The sequence below is a fragment of the Verticillium alfalfae genome, genomic scaffold (genome assembly GCF_000150825.1).
Source record: "Verticillium alfalfae VaMs.102 supercont1.11 genomic scaffold, whole genome shotgun sequence".
Lineage (NCBI taxonomy): Eukaryota > Fungi > Ascomycota > Sordariomycetes > Glomerellales > Plectosphaerellaceae > Verticillium > Verticillium alfalfae.
In genome coordinates this window covers 814,517-836,338 of record NW_003315028.1, presented here as the reverse complement: position 1 = coordinate 836,338, position 21,822 = coordinate 814,517, and the positions used below count along the sequence as shown (strand labels likewise).

General features: G+C 56.1%; 6 protein-coding genes across 6 annotated transcripts in view; 4 read left to right on the top strand and 2 right to left on the bottom strand.

Moving 5' to 3' along the window:
- VDBG_08077 (conserved hypothetical protein) overlaps nt 1-183 on the top strand; it is a gene marked incomplete at both ends in the record, with an annotated part of 714 nt that extends 531 nt beyond the window's left edge. Inside the window, one exon of the mRNA XM_003001772.1 lies at nt 10-183. Within this exon, the coding sequence (XP_003001818.1) occupies nt 10-183 (174 nt within the window). The remainder of the gene's footprint in view (nt 1-9) is intronic.
- A 1,017-nt stretch (nt 184-1,200) lies between these two features.
- On the top strand, nt 1,201-1,692 carry VDBG_08076 (predicted protein; the record flags this gene model as incomplete). Its single annotated transcript, XM_003001771.1, has 1 exon — nt 1,201-1,692. One exon carries the CDS (start codon nt 1,201-1,203, stop codon nt 1,690-1,692), a length of 492 nt encoding a protein of 163 aa, XP_003001817.1.
- A 275-nt stretch (nt 1,693-1,967) lies between these two features.
- Nucleotides 1,968-2,801, top strand: VDBG_08075 (conserved hypothetical protein; the record flags this gene model as incomplete). Its single annotated transcript, XM_003001770.1, has 1 exon — nt 1,968-2,801. One exon carries the CDS (start codon nt 1,968-1,970, stop codon nt 2,799-2,801), a length of 834 nt encoding a protein of 277 aa, XP_003001816.1.
- Nucleotides 2,802-3,177: 376 nt separating this feature from the next.
- VDBG_08074 (predicted protein) lies at nt 3,178-4,148 on the bottom strand (the record flags this gene model as incomplete). The annotated part of the gene is made up of 2 exons (XM_003001769.1): nt 3,178-3,869; nt 3,980-4,148. The coding sequence occupies 2 exons, from the start codon at nt 4,146-4,148 to the stop codon at nt 3,178-3,180; spliced, it is 861 nt and encodes a 286-aa protein (XP_003001815.1).
- Nucleotides 4,149-7,689: 3,541 nt separating this feature from the next.
- On the bottom strand, nt 7,690-8,791 carry VDBG_08073 (zinc finger protein; the record flags this gene model as incomplete). Its single annotated transcript, XM_003001768.1, has 3 exons — nt 7,690-8,409; nt 8,466-8,605; nt 8,659-8,791. The coding sequence occupies 3 exons, from the start codon at nt 8,789-8,791 to the stop codon at nt 7,690-7,692; spliced, it is 993 nt and encodes a 330-aa protein (XP_003001814.1).
- A 10,699-nt stretch (nt 8,792-19,490) lies between these two features.
- On the top strand, nt 19,491-20,805 carry VDBG_08072 (DUF323 domain-containing protein; the record flags this gene model as incomplete). Its single annotated transcript, XM_003001767.1, has 3 exons — nt 19,491-19,804; nt 19,952-20,637; nt 20,735-20,805. 3 exons carry the CDS (start codon nt 19,491-19,493, stop codon nt 20,803-20,805), a joined length of 1,071 nt encoding a protein of 356 aa, XP_003001813.1.
- Between the last annotated feature and the right edge of the window lie 1,017 nt (nt 20,806-21,822).

The following is a 21,822-nucleotide window of genomic DNA, read 5'->3' as shown; positions in this document are numbered from 1 at the left end:
CCACGACAGGCCGGCGACCCTGCCCCCAACAAGCCCGCCGCCAGCACCTCCAGCTCCAGCAACAACGCCGACACCTCTGGCATCGGCATCGGCCTGTACGCCGTCCTCCTCGTCGGCGGCGCCGTCGCCTACGGCGCGTACCAGTACCTGCAGCAGCAGCAGCAGCAGCAGCCCTCGGCTTAAATGACGGGCGGCTTCTGTACGATTCATGTCTTCACACAATTATACACACACAGACGGACTCGCGACGGTGCTGGCCCGGCGGAGGCGGAGCCAAATGTGCATCCTCTTCAATGTCGGGCCCAGGCTTGCGTTCTGCTGTTGAGAGAGCGCAGAAGGTCGCTGCCGCCACGCATGCCGCGACGGATAGGGAGGCTGTGATTTAGGCGTTTCCTATTTTTGAAGCCACCGAGGGGGGTCGGTTCGGCTTCATGGGACGCTCATCAGCGAGATAGAAATTTTTTAATATAAACATGTTACTCGATGGATTGATGATTGCGGACTGTTCGTCGAGGCTGCTGCCAAGATTCCGCCGTTCTTGCTACGAGCATATGCCCGTTGAAGAACTGTGACTGTCCATCGCATATACTCGCTTCTCATTAGCCTGGGCTCATCAAGCCCCGTGCTGCAAGTGCGTTCAACTGTAAGGTCACGGCGGGGACTGCGCGTTTCAACAGCTTTGACTATGGACCACTGGCACTGTCCGCGATATTAATTGATAGATGATGTTTAGATTCACTGACCAGCCTCAATAAGAATGAGTGAGGCGACTTGTGGATGGGCAGTTCATCAAAGGCCATGCATGTCCTCTCTTTCGGTTGGTATTATCTGCTTATTCGTCTCGACTGTCGACCAAGGTTGATGTCAAACAGGGCTTCCTATTGTCAACATTTCACTGTGTGAACCATACACGAATTGTAGAGTACAGGACGACAAAAGAATAAGACGACCGCCTCGTAGATCTAACAAGTAGCGGAACTTCGACAGTCACCTGATTTGAACCAAAAGACCAGCGGAAACCATCGCCTCGGCCAGTATTACCTTGAAGTAACGGCTTCTATCAGTAGAACCCAGCCAGAGCAGCGGATACCCACTCCCCTGTGCACGTCCCTCATTGCACCATTTGCACAGGTACCTAGCGCCAGAAGGTGCTTACTAAGCACACAGATCCCTGCCCGGATCTTTGGCTTTCGGAGCACCATGTCTAGGTCCAGTGACGACCTGCATGTCCAATCCAGCAGCACAGCCATCTCGGACCGTTCCGAAAGAACAGTCTACAACCATCACCGCGGCCAGTCCTGGCACGATAGGACTTTACAGGTTGCTCAAAGGATCGCCAAACAACAGATCGTCCTCGACACTGACACTGCCAACCGGAAGAAAGCTATTCGCAGGCGCACCGACGATAAAGAAGCTTCTATCCTAGCTCCGGCCTCGACAAGCGCCTCACTCCGCGCAGGCGACTCTGTCAGCGCACACGATTCGGTCAGCGCTCGCAGGAAGAGATCCATCTTCCTTCAGAACGCTCTTGGGAAGCTCAGCCAGCACTCCGATCTTAGGGTACTTCGCCAGCCCATCGTCGAGCAGCCTGACCCTTCGGCGCCCGCGACCCGGCGCATTCAGGACGACGCGGCGACCACTCGAGCCCGCAAGCAGACGATCGAGCCCGAATCACCTGAGGCTGCTGTCTAGCCAAGCTCCAGCGTCGCCAACGATAGCGCGTTAGTGAAGGCGCATTGAGGAAGCTCTCTGGCAGCTTGAGGTGCCGGTCAGGACGACATCCGAGTCTTGGGGACTGTCGACCTAGTTTGGGCTTTGGTCAAACCGTTCCACCAATCGTCTGGCGAGGGCGGTATCCTTCGCATCACCGTGGGTGCATCATCTCTGCACGCCCGAAGAAGGACCTCTGTTACCGGACAAATCCTCATCACGGGCCCTTCCCTCATCACCACTACACAACCACGATCATGTCGTACCTCGAGAAGCAAAAGGCCGGCTTCAGCAGCTCCCTCGCCTCGGCGTCGGGCAAGCTGAGCGTCAAGACGTCTGCCTTCACGCCGACGCCGGCGCCGGTCAAGAAAGAGCCGAAGCGCAAGATCCCCGTGGACGGCGACGACAACATCAACACGATCATCCTGCTCATGACGTACATCCACGAGTACCTGCGCGCGCAGACGGAGCCGAAAAAGGCGCAGGACATCATCGACAATCTCGAAAAGGAGGGCCACCTGCGCAACCCCAGCTTGTCCAAGTGCCAGCGCATCATCGACGTGCTGCGGCACCAGACGGTCGTCCAGTTCAAGGCCGACCCGTCGCTGACGGAGCAGAAGTGGGACTCGGGCACGTACTTCTACCTCGGCAAGCTCGGCGGCATCAAGGACAAGATCGGCCTGCTGGGCCACCTGCAGGCGAAGAGCAGCATGGAGCCGCTGCTGTACAAGGAGCTCAAGGAGGGGTGGCCGCAGTGCGACGCCGCGCTCGCCGAGCTCAAGCGCGAGAACAAGATCATCACCGTCGAGGACAAGAAGACGATCAAGCACATCTTCATCGACGACCCGACGCTGCGCCACACGGTCGAAGACGATTTCAAAAACATGTGGAAGCGCGTCGTCGTGCCGAGCAACGACGATATTGTTAAGAAGCTCGTCGCGGCCGGGCAGAAGCCGGCGAGCGCCGACCCGAACCTCGTCAAAAAGATCGACACGAAGAAGATCAAGAAGAGGGCGAACCGGCGGTCGGCCATGACGACCAATGTGCACATGCAGCATCTGCTCAAGGATTTCAGCGGCGGCAAGAAATGAGCTGGCGCGCCTGCCGGGCCTTGCAGGGCCACCATGGCATGCCCGGGTTGTGGGATGAGCTACACGGCAGACAGGCGTTTGCTGATTTCGGCGTTGGGTCGGTATTTCTTCACATGGGAAAAGGGTCAAAAGGCAAAGAGAAAAGCCTGTGTATAAGTATGTGTAGACGGTGCAACCTAGCAGGTGTGGCAGGTATCAATGATAAAAAGACAAAGCATCGTATGTGTTCCCACAGCCCCACCCCCCCCCCTTTCCCCTACCTAAGTCTCTGTCCCTCATGATGTTACAAATGACGCTGCACGCTTTGATCAAACCATATATCCATCGCCTCCCATCTTCACACAAGAACTATTACCACCCAAACCTAAGAAAGCCTTCATGCGTCTAGTATGCTACTCAGCCACATGTCACTCCCTCGACTCCCCTGCCTCGTTGCCCCTTCGTAGTGACTTCTGCCGCCGCTACCGCCCGCTCCTCCAGCTGCGACTCCCCTCGCTGCCTTCTCGAAAACGCCAAGCAGCAATTCAACGCCCTGCATGCCGCCGACCCTCCATTGACCCTGTATGGTCATGGTCGGGACTCCCTCGACGCCCCTCTCCCCCCTCGCGCGCGCTGCCTCTTCGTCCGTCCCCCGACGGCTCTCCTCACTCTCGAGTACGTCATGTGCCTCGGCGCGCCCCAGACCCGCCTTGACCGCGAGCTCGAGGAGAACCTCTCGGTTGGAGACGTCGAGACATCGAGCAAAGTGGGCATGGAAGAGAGCGTCGAGAAAGCGGGACTGTGGTGTGGAATAGGCAGGCATGGCGCCGCGGGGCTGCGCGTAACCGTGGCCGGGGACTGACGGGAAGGGTGCTGAGGAGCTTGTGGCTCTCGGAGACGGGGTTGATGCTGGCGACGACGACTGGGAGCGAGCGAGGTGGCGTAGGAGCTGGTGGGCTGGGCGGGAGTTCCCTGCTCTGCCAGCCGTGAAGGACGCGGGGGACAGCGTCAGGCGGGCCTCCTGGGCGGCGGTCGTGAGGCGGGACTGAATATCTGGCGCAAAGGGGTAAAGGGGCGCTCGGGGTTGGTCTGGTGTGTGTGTCAATGAGAATGGCTCGTGCTTCCTTGGCGAGGTCGGAGGGGACATGGCAGAGACAGGCCCGACGTGAAGGATCAGAACAGCGGAAGAGGGGCCATACTAGTTGGAGGCAAGTTGGGGTACAGGTAGAAGGGCTTCCACACCACGTGGAAGACAGTATCAGGGTCGCGCTCGCGGTGCAGGGCGATGGCGCGGTCGAGATTGGCTTTGGCGATGTAGCACCAGGGACAAAGGGTGTCGGAAACGACTTCGATGTGGATCGTGACCATGGTGATGCCAGGCACCTATGCAAGAAACTAGGTAGATCGAGTATTGGTAAATAAAGACGCTGAACGAGCAAGGCGATGAAAGTAATCAAGCCCACCAGAGCTAAGGGCAGGGCGATCTAGAACACAACGCAGAGGGACCATGCTATGTGCCGTGTGCCATGTGCATCGCATTGCATCGTCGAGGGAAGGCAGACACGGCCCAGATATAAGACGGGAAGCCGAGCTTCTACTAATCAACCGGCAATTGAGGGTCAACGGACAGGAGGGGCGCGGCGTCCCATCTCATCTGGGCTTAGTTGCCTTGCCCGTGAGGTACCTTAAGGCACCTAGGTAAGGTACCTCAAGGTGACGAGGTGGAAGAGGGCAAGGCAGGTGAATCCGCGCATGGAGGAAACAGGGTCCAAGTGTCCAGGTGTCCAAGTGGCCCTGCCGCGGCCAGGGTAGCTCGAGCGAGCTGTTGCTCTCCTTCTTGCCCGAACTGTTTCGCGGAGCCTGCAGGAGGAAAGGTCGGGCAAGAACAGATGACCGAAGGCAGGCACGAGAAGCGACGAGCGACGAGGGATGAGCCCGAGCAGGGGACAAGGCGGATATGCGAATCCCAGACCCTTGATACCATCTCACACCACCACGACGCATCCTCGTGGAAGGGTTGCCAGACAGAGCAATCAGGTATCAGAAAAGCATCAGAATTGGACTAGCTGGTCCCAGCAGACCGGCGCCCCCGCGCGCCGCGCCGAAGAAAGTCGGGATTCCAGATCGATTGGTACGTAGTCCCGATCGCAGGGGCCCGTCCGAACGGTAAATCAAAAACATGCGAGCAAGAAAAAACGTACGATGCACAGTCCCAGCCGCTCCAGCGTGGCGGCCACGCGCCCATCCACCTTTCCATCCACCCTGTCCACCCCCCTTCGGAAAAAGCAAACCAGGGGCCAAAACGAGGGAAAAAAAAACAATGGAGGGAGACAAACACCCACACCCCCGAGGCCATGGAGGCGTCCAGGCCTCCTCGTGTCAATTCTGTCGAGTCAAACTCCCCTCTCGAAGACCACCTTGTCCCGGCGTCCTGGGCGCCTCCCCACGCAGCTGCTCCCACGCCAGACAGGCATCTCACGGCGAGGCTGGCTGGCGGGTGAGCGTCAGTACGTCCGTGAGGGACACAAGGCATCTGGGTTGGGCGATGTGCGACCCCAGGCCCTGCACTGCGGCCCTACCCCTGCCTGCCACGCACATGCACCATGCCCTGCAAACCATAAAGCATACGAGTTCACGCTGACCTCCGACGTGAACCCCGGGAAATCACCACAACTCCATCGGCCGCGATCTAGATTTGCTGGCCAGAGACACGGACGACTAGGGCCTGACCTGTTTTCCTCGCTCACTGGACGTCGACGGTCCAGTAAAGACGTGTAAGCTGCATCGTTTCCTGACCGACATGCCACCCTACTGCATCGCTGTGTCCCAAATAAACCCTGCACTGCTGCGTATCCTCCCCTTGATACCCTGGTTCCGCGGAACTCGCCCACCGCATCCCGTGATGCAACAGATGACAGTTCCAGACAGAGTCAGGGAACGCAAGCAAGGAGAGACAGAAAGAAATATGAAGACCAGAAAGGTCGTCATCCCGCATACAGTTGGTCTTGTTGGTCGCCATTCAGCCCTCCCTCAGCCCTCCAGCTCCCAAAAAGCGTCCCGAAAATTCTAGGGCGTTGAACCGAGCACTTGGACCCAAGAAAGCGAAGCGAAAGCCAAGCCAAGCCCGCCAACGTGGCCAGCCGTCCCCCCCTTTCCCTTGAAGCCACGACGGATCGATCACAAATCACATAATCCGAACCTGCTCTGGCCGTCAGCCCTCTCTCCATGCCCCATCGGTTCTTCCCGTCTTGTTCTCAGTGTTTTTCTCCTGTTCTGTTTTTTTGTTTACATGATCCAGTCCCGCTCAGAAAGACGGGCGAACCCTGTCGGTAGTACCAGCCGCAGGGCAAAGCTCAAGCCAGCCAGCAAGAACAACACCACTCACAATAGCCACAGGTACGAGCGATGGAGCCACAAACATCGGCATCCCACTCCCACACATGGATGCAAGTCGATCTGCGTGCCCGCTAGGCGTCAGCCCGGACCCAGCAGTGAAGAGCGGGAGATCATCCCACGAGCTCGAGGCCCCAGCTGTGTGGGCGCCCTTGTTCCCTCCCACTCTTTTCTGCTTCCCCCCTCTCCCTTTGCCCCTAAGCGGCCTGTTCACCTGTTGACACCTACCTTCCCAGCACACATTAGCAATGACAAGGGCGAAATGGACACGCACGTTCCTCTAGCGCGATGCAGCATTTGTCATGAGAATCACAGAAGGAGAGAGTCAGTTAGAAGCCAGTCCTGTCAGGTGGGTGGGCCATTGTTATTTGTCCCATTGCTCATTTTTTTCTCTCCCCCTCTCAGAGACCGCTAGGCGGCAGAAGACGAGCTGCCCACCTTACCTGGGTTGGTACATAGATCGGTGGTCCACCTGCGAGCTTTGATTCTCGCACACTCCGTCGTCGTGAAGCATCGGAGATCCTATGGTTTGCTGTCGATTCGGCCGATTGCACTAGTGCCCCTGTGTTGCATCTATCGTTCGCAATGTAATGCAGGCGAGACTGAGTGGGAAGAGTTTCACGCCGGCTCCGCTACTCACGATGAGCGCACCCTTGTCTCCGGACGCGACCATCGTCAATCTTGCCATCCCATACGACATATGCCACTGCCACGCTGACTGAGAGCACCCTGATTTCGCAAGTGAAGAGATTTGTTTCTTGTCTAAAGTGATTCCTACAATACAACTTGCATACATGAACTGGCTGTCTGCACAGACCGTTTGTTCCCTTTGTTCCCGTTTCTGGTCTGTCCTGACTGGCCCTGCCTGCCTATCTGTCTGCCTGCCTGCCTGCCTTTCAGGTCCGTCCAAACCTTCAAGACTGTGAATTAGTCCGAGGCGATAGACTGGCGGCCCTCAGTGCGAGTGCTGTGGCTCCGACTTTCTTTTTTGTTTGCTCACGCGGAACTCCAAAGCCATCTTCCCGTGTGCCGCGGGCCGTACAGAAGACCAGTGATCATCAGGTTCCCGAGCCTTCCCCGCCGTCTATAATAAAAGCAAACGCGATCGACAAAGGAAATGTGAGAGCCGTAGACATCTGAGGCAGGCATGCGCGTGCGCTTTGCCATCCCTCATCGCGACTGTGGTGTCGTTTCCCGCCTTCCGAGAAACCAAAACAGTGGTGTGCCGCTGCTCCCCGGCCGTAGTATTAGAAGGATGCTATTGTATTTACCGAGCCGTCCCAGCCTCGCCTGTCTAGCCAATGCGGCCAAAAGCAGTGGTGCCAGGAGGATTTTTAAAAGGAATCAAAAGAGATGCAAAGGAAAGACGACGATAGCCGTGGGTATCAGTGTCCAATGGGGAAAAAGACGAGACGAAATGTTGCGTTGTGCAGCCGCAGTCTCTTATTGCCTACTGCGGCAGGTCTGGGTACTCCCCACACTCGGGCTCGTACCCTTCATCTCCAGCAGCGTTACTCTAGTACGCCGCAGCAGGGGGCTCGGTGCTCTGGGGACGGCGAACCTGTCCGAAGAACATCTGGTTGCCAAGGGTTGGGCCCGCGGGGTAATGTTCAGGCTCGGGGTACATGTAGGCGCTGCCATTGTTGCTATGCGACGGCGAAGCGACGTGCGAAGGCGACTGCCATCCCATGGTGCTCATGTGGGGGCTGCCGCCGGCGCTTCCAGGGCCCGAGTGCTGCTCGACATTGGGTTCCAGTGTGGGAGGCGGCACCATGCCGTAGCCGGTAGGGTGCGAGGTGGGCCGCACACCGTTGCTGTAACCTGCAGAAGTAGTGGACGCAGGGCTGCCGACATGCATGTCGCGCTGAAGGTGTACCGGCAGTGATGTGTTGCCCATGTAGCCAAATTCGGCATTGCTGCGTTGCATCTGGTCGGCGCTAGGCGACATGGAGAGCGTACGTTGAGCCGGCGAGGGAGTGGTCATAGGAGAACCGCGGTTGGACATGGAGTCGCCGTCAGAGCGGGTTGATCCCGGTTTCACGCTGGCGCGGGCAGCAAGCGCGGCGGCAGTAGCGGCAGCAGCTTCTTCAACGGTACCAGTGTGGTGGTTCTGGTGGCGGGTCAAGGTCGTGCGGCGCGTGAAAGTCTTCTGACAATCGGCATAAGGGCACTTGTAAGGACGCTTGCCCGAGTGAATGCGGCGGTGACGGGCGAGAGAGCTGCTGTCGCTGAAGGGCTGTGAATGGTCAGTTTAAAAAGCCCGAAAAGGGAGAGTACGGAGAAGCATCGTACCTTTCCACAACGCTCGCACATGTGTGGCTTCTCACCAGTGTGCACACGCTGATGGACCGTGAGGGCGGAGCGCTGAATGAACTGCTTGCCGCAGTTGGGGTAATCACAGACATGGGGGCGAATACCGCTGTGGATGCGTTCTAGACAGGTCAGCATGTAATACGTGTCTACGATGCGCAGATCAGCTACATACCGTGACGAGCAAGATCGCTACGACGCGCGAACCGCTTGCCGCACGTGCCACACGGGTAGGCCTTGACCTGCTGGGCTGGCTGCGGCTCTACAGGCACACCGGGAGGCTTGTAATGATGGATCCCAGCGTTCATGTCAGGGGGTCGCCGGGCAGTATCATGGTGATGGGCACTCCAGCGTGATGTTGGTGTTGGTGCTGGTGCTGGTGTTGAGGAGGGGCATGTGCTTGCATCATCGGCGGGCCGTTCATAGGCACTGGAGAGGGATATGACCGGGGCACGCTGTCCATGTGCGATCGAGGGGCCGAGTAGCGGGAGTGCTCGGAGCCGTGGGGCGAGCCAGAACGGTCCATTGGTGGCTCAGGAAGGTTTCTAGCGGTCAACTGAGGGAGCTGATGCATCTGGCGTTCGGGCGTGGACCCAGTAGGGTGGTGATGAGAATGTTGCATGGGCCATTGTGTTTCTTCTGTCCATAAGATTGCCAATCTCCATTACTTTGCGCGTGGTGATCGGGTTGGTTTATGGCGAGGCGTTCCTCTTGCACGAATCACTTGCCCGGTAGGAATCAGAAGCCAATATGCAGAAGTGACGAGTGGCTTTGAGAATGGTTGCTGACGCAATACACTGTTAGCAGTTGAAGCACGGCAAAGGGAGAGAGGTTAAAGTGTTGGATCGGAAGCGTGTGCCAGCACGTCAAGTGGCCGATCATTTGCCGCGTCAACGGGCAACTAGATAAAAGGGGATGCTAGGAACATAAAGCCTTACATGAGTAGTCGAAATGATCAGCTGATATGCTTGATCCGATTTGTCGAATAACGAGGCTCGTTTAGGCCGCGTAGAGGTATCAACCTGGAATCACCTGTGCTACAGGCTGAACAGAGAACGAGTCGAGACCGCCGTCGTCTCTGTGAAGACCGTAAGAGCGTCGGTGGGATTATCGGGCTCGGGAGTTGGACGCGAAGTTATTCGTATCGCAAGAGGCGGGTCCACTGTACGACTATTGCGACAGGTTGGTCGAATCGGGACCGAATGCCAGCACTGCCCACTTCAGGTGTCGAGAACTCGTGAAAGGGCGCGTACTGATCGAAGTTTGATCTCGGGCCGTTGCGATGCAGGCAAGTGAATGCTCGCGCGGGGTGATGATGCTCGATCTGGATGGATTCGAGGCGGGACTAGGTCGGTGAAAGAAAAAAGGGGAGGGATGCAGGCAGGAAGAGTTGGTTGAAGACCTTGTGGGATCCCCTGGGAGGAAGGTCAGCCGGCGAAAAGAGTAGAACCAAGCAGCTGAGAACAAAGAAACAAGGTGCTTGAGAATGAGGGGATTTGAAGGAAGATAGTCTGCGACCGAGACGTGAACGAGTCGATGCCTTGGTCGAGACAAGTGTTGTGTTTGGGCGAGGTCTGGTGCGATACGCGTCCAGAAAAAGGTGGTAGGTAAGTGAGGGTGGGCGAGGTTTGCTTCGGCAAGGTGAGGTAAGGGAAGGCAAGGGGACTGGGGGGTGGGCAAGGGGGGACGCTGGCTGGGGCTTTCAAGGGGGGGGGGGCCAGCTCAGGAAACTTTCTGTCACGGGGGTGCAGATGGGCAGGCAGACACGAAGTGTGGATCTGCACCCAAAAATGAATGAACCCCGAAAAAAAGTCCAGTCGCGGGCACGGACCACACTCATGGGGTGAGGCGGAAGTGACACGCGAGACGCGACTAATAAGGGGGCAGCCAGGACGGCTTCGTCTCCTTTGTTGTGCTCTCGATCATCGCTTGAACGGATGTTTGGCTGTGAAGGCCAGAATGCAAGGACGTCTCCTTTGCTACAGGATGTGGCCAAGAAGAAAAGAATACAGACAAGTGTGTGTACGAAGGAGGGCTGGTGACACGAATCGGAGAGAGCCAAAAAGATTCTACTTACAAGCTGAAGTGGAGTGGAAAGACCTAATGGGAATCGTTTCTTGCTTCGTTCACAAAAGAAATGCGCGGCGGTGACAGGCAAAATATGTACCGAATGCTGGCTGGTGTGTCGTGAACTGAGTGGGAGTGGCACAGACGCCAGCAAAGAAAAAAATCGATTGAATTTGTGAGGAGGGGCGTGATGTTGATGAGAAGCCAGATTCAACTGAAGGCAAGGTCGACAGGCGGTTGACGTTGTGGGTGATGGATGGATCGGTGGACGGATGGAGAGAGGGAGACAAGGCAGCTTGAGGACCCTGCGGCTAGGTAGTGGGCGGGAGGCGCTTTGGTATATAACGATCTGCCAGAACATCGACCAGACTTCGTGCCAGGTGCCAGGTGCAGTGGCCGATCCAATTCAGGCACACGACACACTGCAGCCCACGAGAGATGAGGCAGAGCTGGGCTCGATGATTTGAATTCAGGTACCTTCCTTGCAACTTTTTCCGCGGCTGGTGTGAACTCGTCCAGTGAAGTGCGGCAGTTTGGTTGGAAGGTTGAGTTGAAACGAGCGAACGTGCTCCGTTCGAGGCGGCAAGACCAGGGGCCCGGTACGTACCCAGCCAGGTAGCTGCCCTGCCGCCCTCGGGTCTGTAGCGGGAGTCTGTTTTAGGCACGTTCAGGCGTCAAGGGGGCGACGGACCACGGATAGATGTGCACCGTGCCACACAGTGCCCTGACGCCAGCATGTACCAATTACCTGTGTAGAGACTTACTTTGCTCGAGAGTGGACTGGTCTCAAGGCTCTCTCTGGCTCCAGCTCTGTCTCCACTTGACGATCGCCAGTTGGCAGGTACGTATCACGGTCATGGTTACCCCTGGTTTTCCTTTCTGGGGACTGAATTCCAGAGTGGGAGTCAGCGGGGGGCAGGGGTTCCCCCCCCCCCCCCCCCCGGAGCGCCTTCCATTCATTTTCCAGAAGGGATGTGCACATGGGCAGGCACGGTCAATGCAAGGACGCCAGATCCTGGCCACTTCTCCTTTTCCCTCTCCACTGTCCGCCCAGAATGTATTTTCTTCCCTTGCTTGCCGGCAGAGGAGCATAAGTATTGTTTCTATTCTGCTGTTGCATTGGAAAGCGCATCACGATACTCTAGAGCGTCGTCAGCCATGTTTGTTTACGTGTTTCTGACCGAGTTCTCCATCAATCGCAAGACACACTGTCCTCTGAACCATTACTGCCTTTCTACAGTCTCGTCCAACATCGGGCTATTTCCTCCATCCCCACTCTGTGGACACTGACCAAGTTGCAGGCTGAGACATCAATTAGCTTGACCACGACCCACCTTGCCTAATTCAAGATGGACCGGCTTTGGCCGTGATGACAGCCCTCCTCATTCACGTCATGCTCATTTCCCACCCCGTCGGTCACTGGTCATGGGGCTCTGGATTCTGGGTCTTGGGAGATCTAAGATCTGCTGAGCAGCACTGTTCGAGGGCTGAACGACAAGGCCACCCACTACGTCCATTCTGAGCCTGTGCCCAGCGATCCGGCAAAATGAACGAGCCTCTAAATACCGACGGCGCCGAGGTAGATCTAGCATAAATTCGACGTCTTCAGATCACGATCACGCTCAACAAGCACGAGTGCTTTCCTGCTGTGTTCTCGGACGGCGCGATACTGGAAGCTGGCCTTCCGCAAAGATACTGTCGGAAGAACGACCTTGCGTTGTTTCGACTCCCTTTCTCGATCGAGAACAATCCGAGCCACTGTTTATTCTCGATACTTCCAATTCATTATCGGGACACGGCTGTCATGTTTGAGCTGCTGGGCCCGCTCCCTTTCAGCACACTGTCTATAGACGTCTGTGTGCTCGGATAAACTGAATTCGGGCTGCTCCCTCGCCGTGCATCAAAAGCTTGCTGAGCCTGTCGAAACAAGGCACGCAATGCTCCGTCACTAGTCTTCCCTTTCCGTCACTCTATTGCCGGTGCGTGTACCGATCGATGTTGATTACTGCCACCGACCACATCAAGCAGGCGACAGACTCCGCATGTTGTGGTACTCCCTCACCGTGCACTCTGCATGGCACCTGCAGCATGCCAGGGGTGGTCGTGGAAGGAACGGGGCTTCTGGAAGACGATACTTGGGCCACTGAGGCTGCTAACCCTCCCACCACTATCCCAGGCCCGTAACAGGCCAAGCTTCTATGGTTTTCGACGGCCTGACCCATTTTATCCTATACTCCGCACGCCGCGCACGTTCGCCAACCGAGTTTATGCTGCCCGCTCTGTACCAGCTGCCCAAGGCGCTTTCCGCAAGTCACTTGAAGTCTCAAGGCAGTAGGGTAATGAGAGGGTCAGCACAGCCTTGGCTGCAATTACGTGACCATAAATGCGCTCTCGTCCCTTGGTATAGGTAGCACACTGTCACGAAAGAATCCGGCATTCGTCACAGAGAGATCAGCCGCCAACGTCTGTGACAGCACAATCTAGGGGGGAAGGGGTGGATGTCCGTTACGCCACCTCTCTCTTCCCCGGTGAGGGTGGCCTCCAACAAACAGCTGCGTGGCCCATGCATAAAGGTCGGAAATGAGACTAACCTCGCGGGGAAGGCTTCCAGAAGTACACTGGAAGAAGGTGAAGCAAAAGGATGCAGGGATGTCACCATCCTCACAATTGTTCCATCAAAAGGGGCGTGCTTGCAATCATCGCCCAAGGGCAACAGCTGATCCGAGCGAGGTCGCCAAATCCCTCCTTCTGACAATCCTTCCAGAAGGTCTCCAAGCTGAGGAATGGGTTCTCTCCACGTCTTAGCACACGTAGGAATGACACAGACGATTCTTGCACACTCCAGCCGAAGGTCTGTGTCATACAAGTCGCGACCGAATTGGGTGTCGCACACGCACATGGGTGTCCCAATGCGATCATGAATTATCGTATTCGTCAGGGACTCGTGGTTATGTACCAGAGCATGAATGAGCCACCTCAGCTATAGGGGAGACGTTGCATGAATTACTATTAACAATTCAGTTCAGCGGGTGCTAGGCCCATTCATGGCAGCACGACGCGCATATCCATGCCATGTGAACGCGCCATGACGGTCTCTGAGGCAGCCTGCATCCTCCAGGGCTTGGTTTTTGACAAGATTGGTCTCCTCCCGTACGCCATATGACGCTGCGATACAACCACTCTGTAATCCACCGCAACTCGTGATGCATGGGCCATCTGCCGGTCAAGATTAGTACTGCCGTCTCCATCTTAAGGCAAATGAGATCGGCCGGTCTGCGCAGCACCCTTTACGCGTCAACGAACCCCCTCATTACCGCTTTCCCCCCCTCTCGCCCCTCGACAAGGAGCCATACTTAGACAACGATTTGCCCTCAAGAGAGTAATCTTTGAGAGCATCCACCACACCATACCGGAGACGCGTACCCCACAATCGGCATCGCCGGTCGCAAGCTTTCTTTTGCGCGCGACTGCTTCGCTTTGGGCAAGCCCATCCCAGGTCTGTATCGCATTGAGCAACAAGGTGTCGAGAAAAGCACGAAGACGACACCAGCATTCGCGCATGGTCAAGAACATGCAGGTATGTTTCAGGCCAGAGGACGGCCTTGGTGGATGCCGCAATCCCAGTGCCTCCGAGCCTCTCGACTACATACCTAAGATACCTTGCCAACTACAAGCGAAGCTGACAGACTTGTGAGTGATCCCCAGGGTTCCACCAGATGTCAAGCATATGCTGGCCATGTTACTTCCTGGGAAACAAACCCCAAAGCCAGTGTACAGTGTCAAGGGGACTAAGCGGAGACTGTGTGCATCAGCTGAAGGCTAGCTCAGGCCAGTGGCTTGACTGTAGGCGTCTTGATGCTGTGGCGCGACCCCTGTTCCCTGGTTTTTGGTCCATGGGATGTCTGTATGGTACAGGTGGAGGGGGGGACGATTTGGTTGATGACTCCAACCTCCATTTCTCTGTGATTTACCAAATCTTTGCTATTTTCGTTGGCTCCACGTGAACTCATCTCCCCGTGTTACCTCAGTATACTTGCTATTAACTTTTCAATTGGCATAATTGGAACGGCGTCATGACCGGTACAAGAGAATGACACCCTTGTCGTTTTTAGGGGTTGGGCCCAGCATGGTGGAACGGAAAAGAAAAACAGGGTGGATGGGTCTGCGAGGCCTGTGCTGCGGTCAACCTCATGAAGGCTATCAGAGGCTTCCGACGACTCGCTGCTCGATGGCAAATGAAAGTTATCGGGGTCCTCTCGATACAGCGCGGCCAACAGGAATCGTCCCGTACCTGACGCCAGGATGTAGACCCCTTCCTCGTACTGCTCGCCCCGCTCCGCATCTCCCCACCGACCCGGTCATCATCCAGGGAGCATGCGCCATCTTGCTTAGGCGACGCATGTATGATGGAAGAAAGAGCCCTTCTTCGTATATTGAGCTTGATCAGACACGCTTTTCTACGTGAGGAGCGCTGGCGCCACCCTCCACTGCAATGACAATGGGTTGGAAATGGGTTCATTGGCCAGCTAGATTCAGACGTTTCTTCAGGAAGTCAGCGTTAGTCAGAGCAAGACATCATCCTTGGATGAACACCACTCGCTGCCCTCAACACCCGCATACTTCAATCTGATGCCGCCATCAATCTTGACTGGTAGTTTAACGTGCCGGCAGCTCTGGTGGCCGACGTACTGCAGCAAACCCCTTTGTGGTGCGTGAGTTTCTGTAGGGCGACTCGGGTACTCAAACCTAGAGCCGCTTACCAGATAGATGGCAGTTGATCAGCATCGTCTAGGTACATCCTAAACCAAGCATCACAATCGCGATTGCTGCCTTATTTGCCACGCCTGTGACCTTAGATGCACACAGAAAAGGGGACGACATTCACCTGCCACAGTGCTCGCCGCAACATCTCTGATCACATGATCCGTCAATGTTGCGCCTCACTGGCACTCGAGTCATGGCAGGGGCCCATTTACCAGAAACAAACGTGCAACAACTGGACTTGGTCATCGGCTTTGGACGCGAAGGAGAGACTCCACTTCCATTTGGCGAAGTTGAAACATGGGTTGTATTCCTGATATCCGTCCGATGATCTACGGTGAGGCTGCAGAATTGGATACCGGTTTCACCATGAGATCCGGCTACCCGGCGGAGAAAGGTCTTCCACTTGTTTCTGACGCTCACTCTCTCCCAGAGTGGTCATGTACGCGGTATCATCTGAAAGCTTCTGTGATCGCGACCAAGCTCGATGCGCCACCACGACGCAATGGCTGGAGCTCGACTCTGCGACGGTGAACCCCCCTGGGCGTACTGGACAGCAAGGTCAAGGCCACGGCATCCCGCCCGTGACCAGGAGTGATCCGAATGAGAGTCACGGGTCAAGACTCGGCTCGTTGGAACATCTGCAGGCCTCGAGTGCTCTTGGGTCAGAACAAGGATAACGCCCGCCTGGGACCTTGGACCTCTACGATGTCAGGCTACTGGTCACACCCATATCGCAAGGGTGACTTGTGGTGGGTAGAAGGAGTGCACACCGAGATCGATCAACACTTGGATCTACAGCTGGCCTGCTTGCTGGACCGAACGTGGCTGAGGGCTTGGGACGGCTTCGAGGACCCTCACAGAAGCAATGGACAGCTCGCGGTCCACGATCGTGCACACACCGCGTGATCATCCAACTCTTGGAAGAGGATCCACTACCGACTCTCGTCCAAAGCATTGTAAGTCATGGTGCTTCCGAGGCAGCATTTGAGTGCCAGCGCGCAGAACCCAGAACGTCTCAAGTAGAGGCAACGTTGGGTGAAAGAGAAGGGGCCCCTGGCCAGCCGTTGCCAAGCTGCTCGAAGACCGACGGCATCGTGTCAACATGAATCAAGCCGACCAATTCCACCGTTCCACGCTGATCGGTAGGGGTCCGTCGATGCAAAAGGGCGCTACACCTGGCGAGAGCTCCGCACCCTTGACTCTCAGGGATCACGATACCGTGGCCCAAGTGTCTGAATGGCCCTATCATCCCCCCCCCCTCGAACGTAAGAATTCTCCGAGAGCACGTTGGCACAGATAGAGAGAGGCACGGGCTTCCGGGCTGGGATGTCACCCTGACTAAGGCGACTTGACGGGTCGGTCTCACGGCTTTGAGGCTCTCTCTACGTACAGCCCAGATGCTCGCCCCCTCCGTCCGGGATGGCCATCGAGGTCAACCTTCCGTCTGCTGAGCAACATGGGGGCGGTGTTGTGGTCGGTGGGATGCGGGGACGATTTGGTGTGACCTGCCTGCCCGCCCCGGAAGACTGGCACTTCTCACCGGTCGAGCCAAGCATCCGAGCAGCATGTCCCAGAGACCCAGACTGACGCGACAGGGGAGAGATGTCGACTAATCTAGATATCGACGCTATCGACGCTAAAAGGTGGAGGTTGTCCCCCGGCTCGCCATCCGCAGATGTCGACATGGGCCAAGACGTCTTGATTTGTCCAACTCAGTCAGCAAGAGACGCAGCTTTCAATGTTTGTCACACACATCCTTTACTGCTGTCCATTGGGAAGAGAAGCCGTGTCCAGGATATCGAGAGGGGGCGGGGAGCTCCCAGAAGTCGGGTCTGGATCTTTCAAGATTGGTGCTGCTGTTGCGACGCGAGCTGCACCCAGACGCCCCAATGGCACAACTGAAATAGCTTGGCGTTGGCAGACGAAGCTGCAGTCATCATGAGGACCGTTTTATCGCGGCGCCACACGGTCGCATCCGCCCTCTCGGACTCTGCTGTGAAGGAGACCTCCAGCGTCAGGACAAGTTTCTCGGTCAACACCCTGAGCCAGGCGGTGAACAAAAGAGGCCCCCAGACCTTGCGGGTCGTCTGGGTCCATGGCTGCGGAGCGCTTGCGATATCGTCATCTGACTTGACCGGGCAACATTGGCCGTCTTTGCCTGGTGGAAAGGGGACCCAGACGACACCAAAAGAAATACTTTCGTTCGGTGGCGCTTGCACTGACACCCGTTGCAGATACTCAAGGATCCATTCGCTCCAACCTAGCAGAAGCCGACCCCCCCGCGTCACGGAGAAAGAACCCTGCCAGACGACGTGGAGGTCCGCCAGCGAACGACTTGCAAGCCTAGCGGAGTACTGTCCGTGAAACCCCCGGACGTGTCTTCCTGGAATCCGCGTCTCCAGTTCCGTGGGTTATTTGATTTCTTCTTCTAACATGCCACTTGCCCGCTTGATCTACGCTGCAGGGCCGATCCTCTTCAGTTCTGCTGTCCAACTGAGACCCCGGATTGACCGCATCCCCAAGCAGCCTGGTTGAAGAGAGGTCAACTGTGATGAATTGTTGAAGTTCGTTCTTACCGATTGTCTCCCCCCCCCCCCGGGCCCCCGCCCCCCAATCTCTTACGTCTTGGCCGTGGACGGTACGCCGCCTTTGAATGCCAGCCAGCCAAGTTGGCACACGGCAATTCGCGGAAAGTCAATCTTGCAGGACTGGTTGTGCTTTGGGTGTATATCATGTGAGATCTGACCGGAGCATTTGATCCAACCCATGCTGCCGCCTGATCAAGCCTGCTGCCACTGGCTCAGGCGCAGCCCGTCCCTTGGTAGAACCACTCTCGTAAGTGGGGTGGCCAATGGCCAGTTCTTGGGAACCGTGGTGCGCGCGACATGGTGTAACCTCGTGGTCCCGCAGGGCTCCCAGATTGTGCATTGACGACGGTCCCCTCTTTCCCCGTGCATGGACTATCTGTCACCAAGGACTCGGCACGCTCCGATTCGCAGCCGGCGCTAGAGATGGGCCGTGTCTCTGAGAGAGAACAATTGTTTGATAGCGGCACGAGCAGATAGAGGGGGGTGGAGGGCACGATCCTCCTCATGTTTCCTCCGATGATATTCGGGGGACCACGACTCTGCTGGCTGGCGTCTTGGTGTGTGATGATGAATCTCAAGCCGCAGGACGGCTGGCGACGTAATAAGTCAACTGAAGGACCCTGTTCCTATCGTGTGGCATGTCACAGGCCTGCCTGTCGTCAGTGGTGGGGGTCCAGGCTTCATGGCAATCGTAGGGTGGTCTGCAAGCTGGGCACATGAAGGGGGGGCTAGGAGCAGGGATACGGGGGCATCATTTTGGAGAAGGCAAGGCTGATTGAATGGCCACCTTGGCGCATGCTGCATACTTTCTGCTTTGAGTTATTGGTCCCTTGTATAGCCCGGAAGCGGACTGCAGCTCCGACGGTGAACCAGAACGACATGGCTACGCTGACATGACCGGCCGTCTGTTATGCTGAATAGACTGTTGCGGAGAGGGTCAAAGGAGGAGGGGGTGGTGGGAGGCGAGACAAAGTCAGAGGAGTGTCAAGAGGCTCTTCTCAGCCCTCCTCAACAAACATGGACGTCAAAGTCATAAATATCTCGCTGTTCCACGGCGTAGCACTACCTTGGTCTCTCAGTATGTTAGAGCATTCACGAATTTTGCAAACTCTTCTGGCGTACAAGCGAAGTCCCGGTGCCGTTACTGAGCGGATTGTTATCAGACCTTCATTCACCGCGACACGCGTACCGTCTTCGCTGGACTGGCGCGACCAACTGTGCAACTGACATTCCATCACACATGGTCCGCACAGCGTCTCGCCCCCCAACGACCACATACCTTCGATTCACATGGGATTTATATTCACCAAGAAGCATGAATCAATGGGATCCCGTATTCAACCACTACTCTCAATTTCTATTCCTATAAAGACGGCCTACATGAGAACCTTTTTCTCACACCACACCCCAAGCTTCACGATCCATGGAAAGAAAGCAAGACAGATTTCCTTCTGCTCGACAATTGCTCCTTAAGACATTGGGCAAAACAACCAAATCTTCTTCACGCTGTCTCACATTCGCCTCGTAAACTAGCAAATCATCAGCACTGGACCCTTAGCGAACACCGTCCCCACACTCTACAATTGCAATGTCTAAGAAGACGCAGACCGTCATCGGTGCGGACATCACCCATGGTGCTGTCATCGATATTGGAGGTTCGAACATGGGTGCTACGGTCCTGACTCGTCTTCGTGACGCCCTCTACGATACCCCTGAGGAAAGCCCCATCGTTCTTCCCGATGAGCTCCTATACGACGACAAGGGGCTCGCCATCTGGGCCGAGATCATCTTCACGCCTGAGAACTATCAGGCCACTGATGAGATGAAACTTTTCGAGGCCAACAGTCCTGAGATTGCCACATATATCCCGGAGAAATCTGTCATGGTTGATCTGGGTGCTGGGTGTGTTCATTCCCCCATTTCCTACCTTAGACTTTATTGTCTTTCTTGTTCTCGCGTCCACACACCGCCGCAGTATTCAAGATGCTTCCGAAAACTTAGATTCACTCCCCAACGCCGTTGTGTACTAAACAAACTGACATGATACAGCGACCTCCGCAAAGTTGGCATCCTCTTGGCCGAGCTTGAGCAGCGTGAGTCCAAGACAACCTACCTTGCTCTAGACATCTCCAAAGCCTCTCTTTCGTTCAATCTTGAGACATTGTCAACCAAACACTCGCGAGTCCTGACCGCCGGCCTTTGGGGCGACTTCTCTGCAGGCTACGCATTTGTTGCCGCCCTTCCACCCTCGACACCACGCGTGCTCCTCTCTCTTGGTTCCGTTCTCTTCAACGACGAGTTTCACACAGCCCTCACCTCTCTCCAGAAGTGGGCTTCTCTGTTGCAGGAATCGGATATCATCCTTGCCGGTATGGATGGACACACCCTGGCCGACCATCGCGACAAGATCTGGGCTGCCTACCACGCCCACGAGGACCTCTTTGCCCGATTCTGGGCCAACGGATTTGAGCACGCGAACCGCCTGCTCGGCGGCGACATCCTCAAACCTGACGATTGGGATATATGTGCGGAGCTTGATGAGAAGCAATGCCGCCATCGTTTCTACTTCCGTGCCCGCCGTGATATTGACATTGCTGAGGGACGGATTTTACACTCGGGGTGCGAGATGGACTGGTTCGATGCACACAAAAACGGCGTCGACAGGGTCCGTCAGCTTTGCGGCCTTGCCAATTTGGAGGTCCTCAAGGTCTGGAAGGCCCCTGGATCGGAGATGTGTATGTGAACCCCTTCCCCCCCAACACCCTCTTCAGGTCAATGCTATGACACCCTGGTCTCAAGTGATAGACTGTCCGGAATGCTGACATGGCACAGACCAGTACCTGCTCCGGAAGAAAGGCCGAGCAGGCTCGCCTGCTGACTCTGCCATCAGTGACATGCAGTAGTTCTTTGGACTCTTCCAAGCTGCTGACACGGGCGACCGATCGGGGAATGAATCCAAAAGTGGCGGCTTCTGGGAAGAAACGTTGAGAGAAACCATAGATACGCTTCAGAATATCACCTCCGGGTCTCGCATCATGACCACATGACGACGATCTCTCCCAGGAGAGTATATAGGTATAGAAGAGGCTCTTGGACAGAGTCAAGACAGGGATGAATGAGAATGAGACTCAATCTTAAAAGCCTCGCGAGACTCTCCGAGGAAGTAGATTCAGATGAGGCAGAGGATGCCTTCTTCCTCGGTGACTCGTGCAACCATCTTTTCCCACCATGGAGATCGCAACGCGATATTCTCGGGTATCTCGACGTCATCGTCGACTATCTCGTCTTTCATCCAATGTCGAATGCGTTGCAAGGCCTCATACGCTGGAGGGACGCTCTGTTCAGGCGTCTTTAGCTACATCCCACGGCGGCATGTCAGATTGTCTACACTTACCGAGCGACAAGATGTTTGTATCACCGACTGGAACCAGCCTTCAGCACAGAGCTTGTGATCAGGGTGCACAGCCAGAAGCCCCAGCAGAAATACAGGAAAGAAAGGGGCCTGGGCAGTGAACAGCGGTCCTGAGGTCGGCATGCGCCTGATGCAAGCTGCAAGGTATGACATTTGTTTAACAACGTCTGGATGCGAACGCGGTAGCCGCGATAGTCGACAGTGCAGATAGATCATGGCTGCCAGCCGCCAAGCTTCCGCTGTAAGGTCAGTCATGCTGGCCTTGCTCGTGACAATGCCTTGAGGGTTAAGCTGCAGTCGCAGTTTACTGAGGGAGCGCCTCCACAGAGCTGTGGCTTTCGCGTTCAGCTCGGGACCATTGACGAAATTCGTTAAGTTCCTCAGCAACGCATCGGCCCCGACCGGCAGGACGATGGACTCTGGCTCTTCCTCTATCAGGGCAGCAAGGTGAGTGATGAGGGCAAACCTATGCAGAAGCCGAGGCGCACAGCCGCAAGCCCCGTGAATC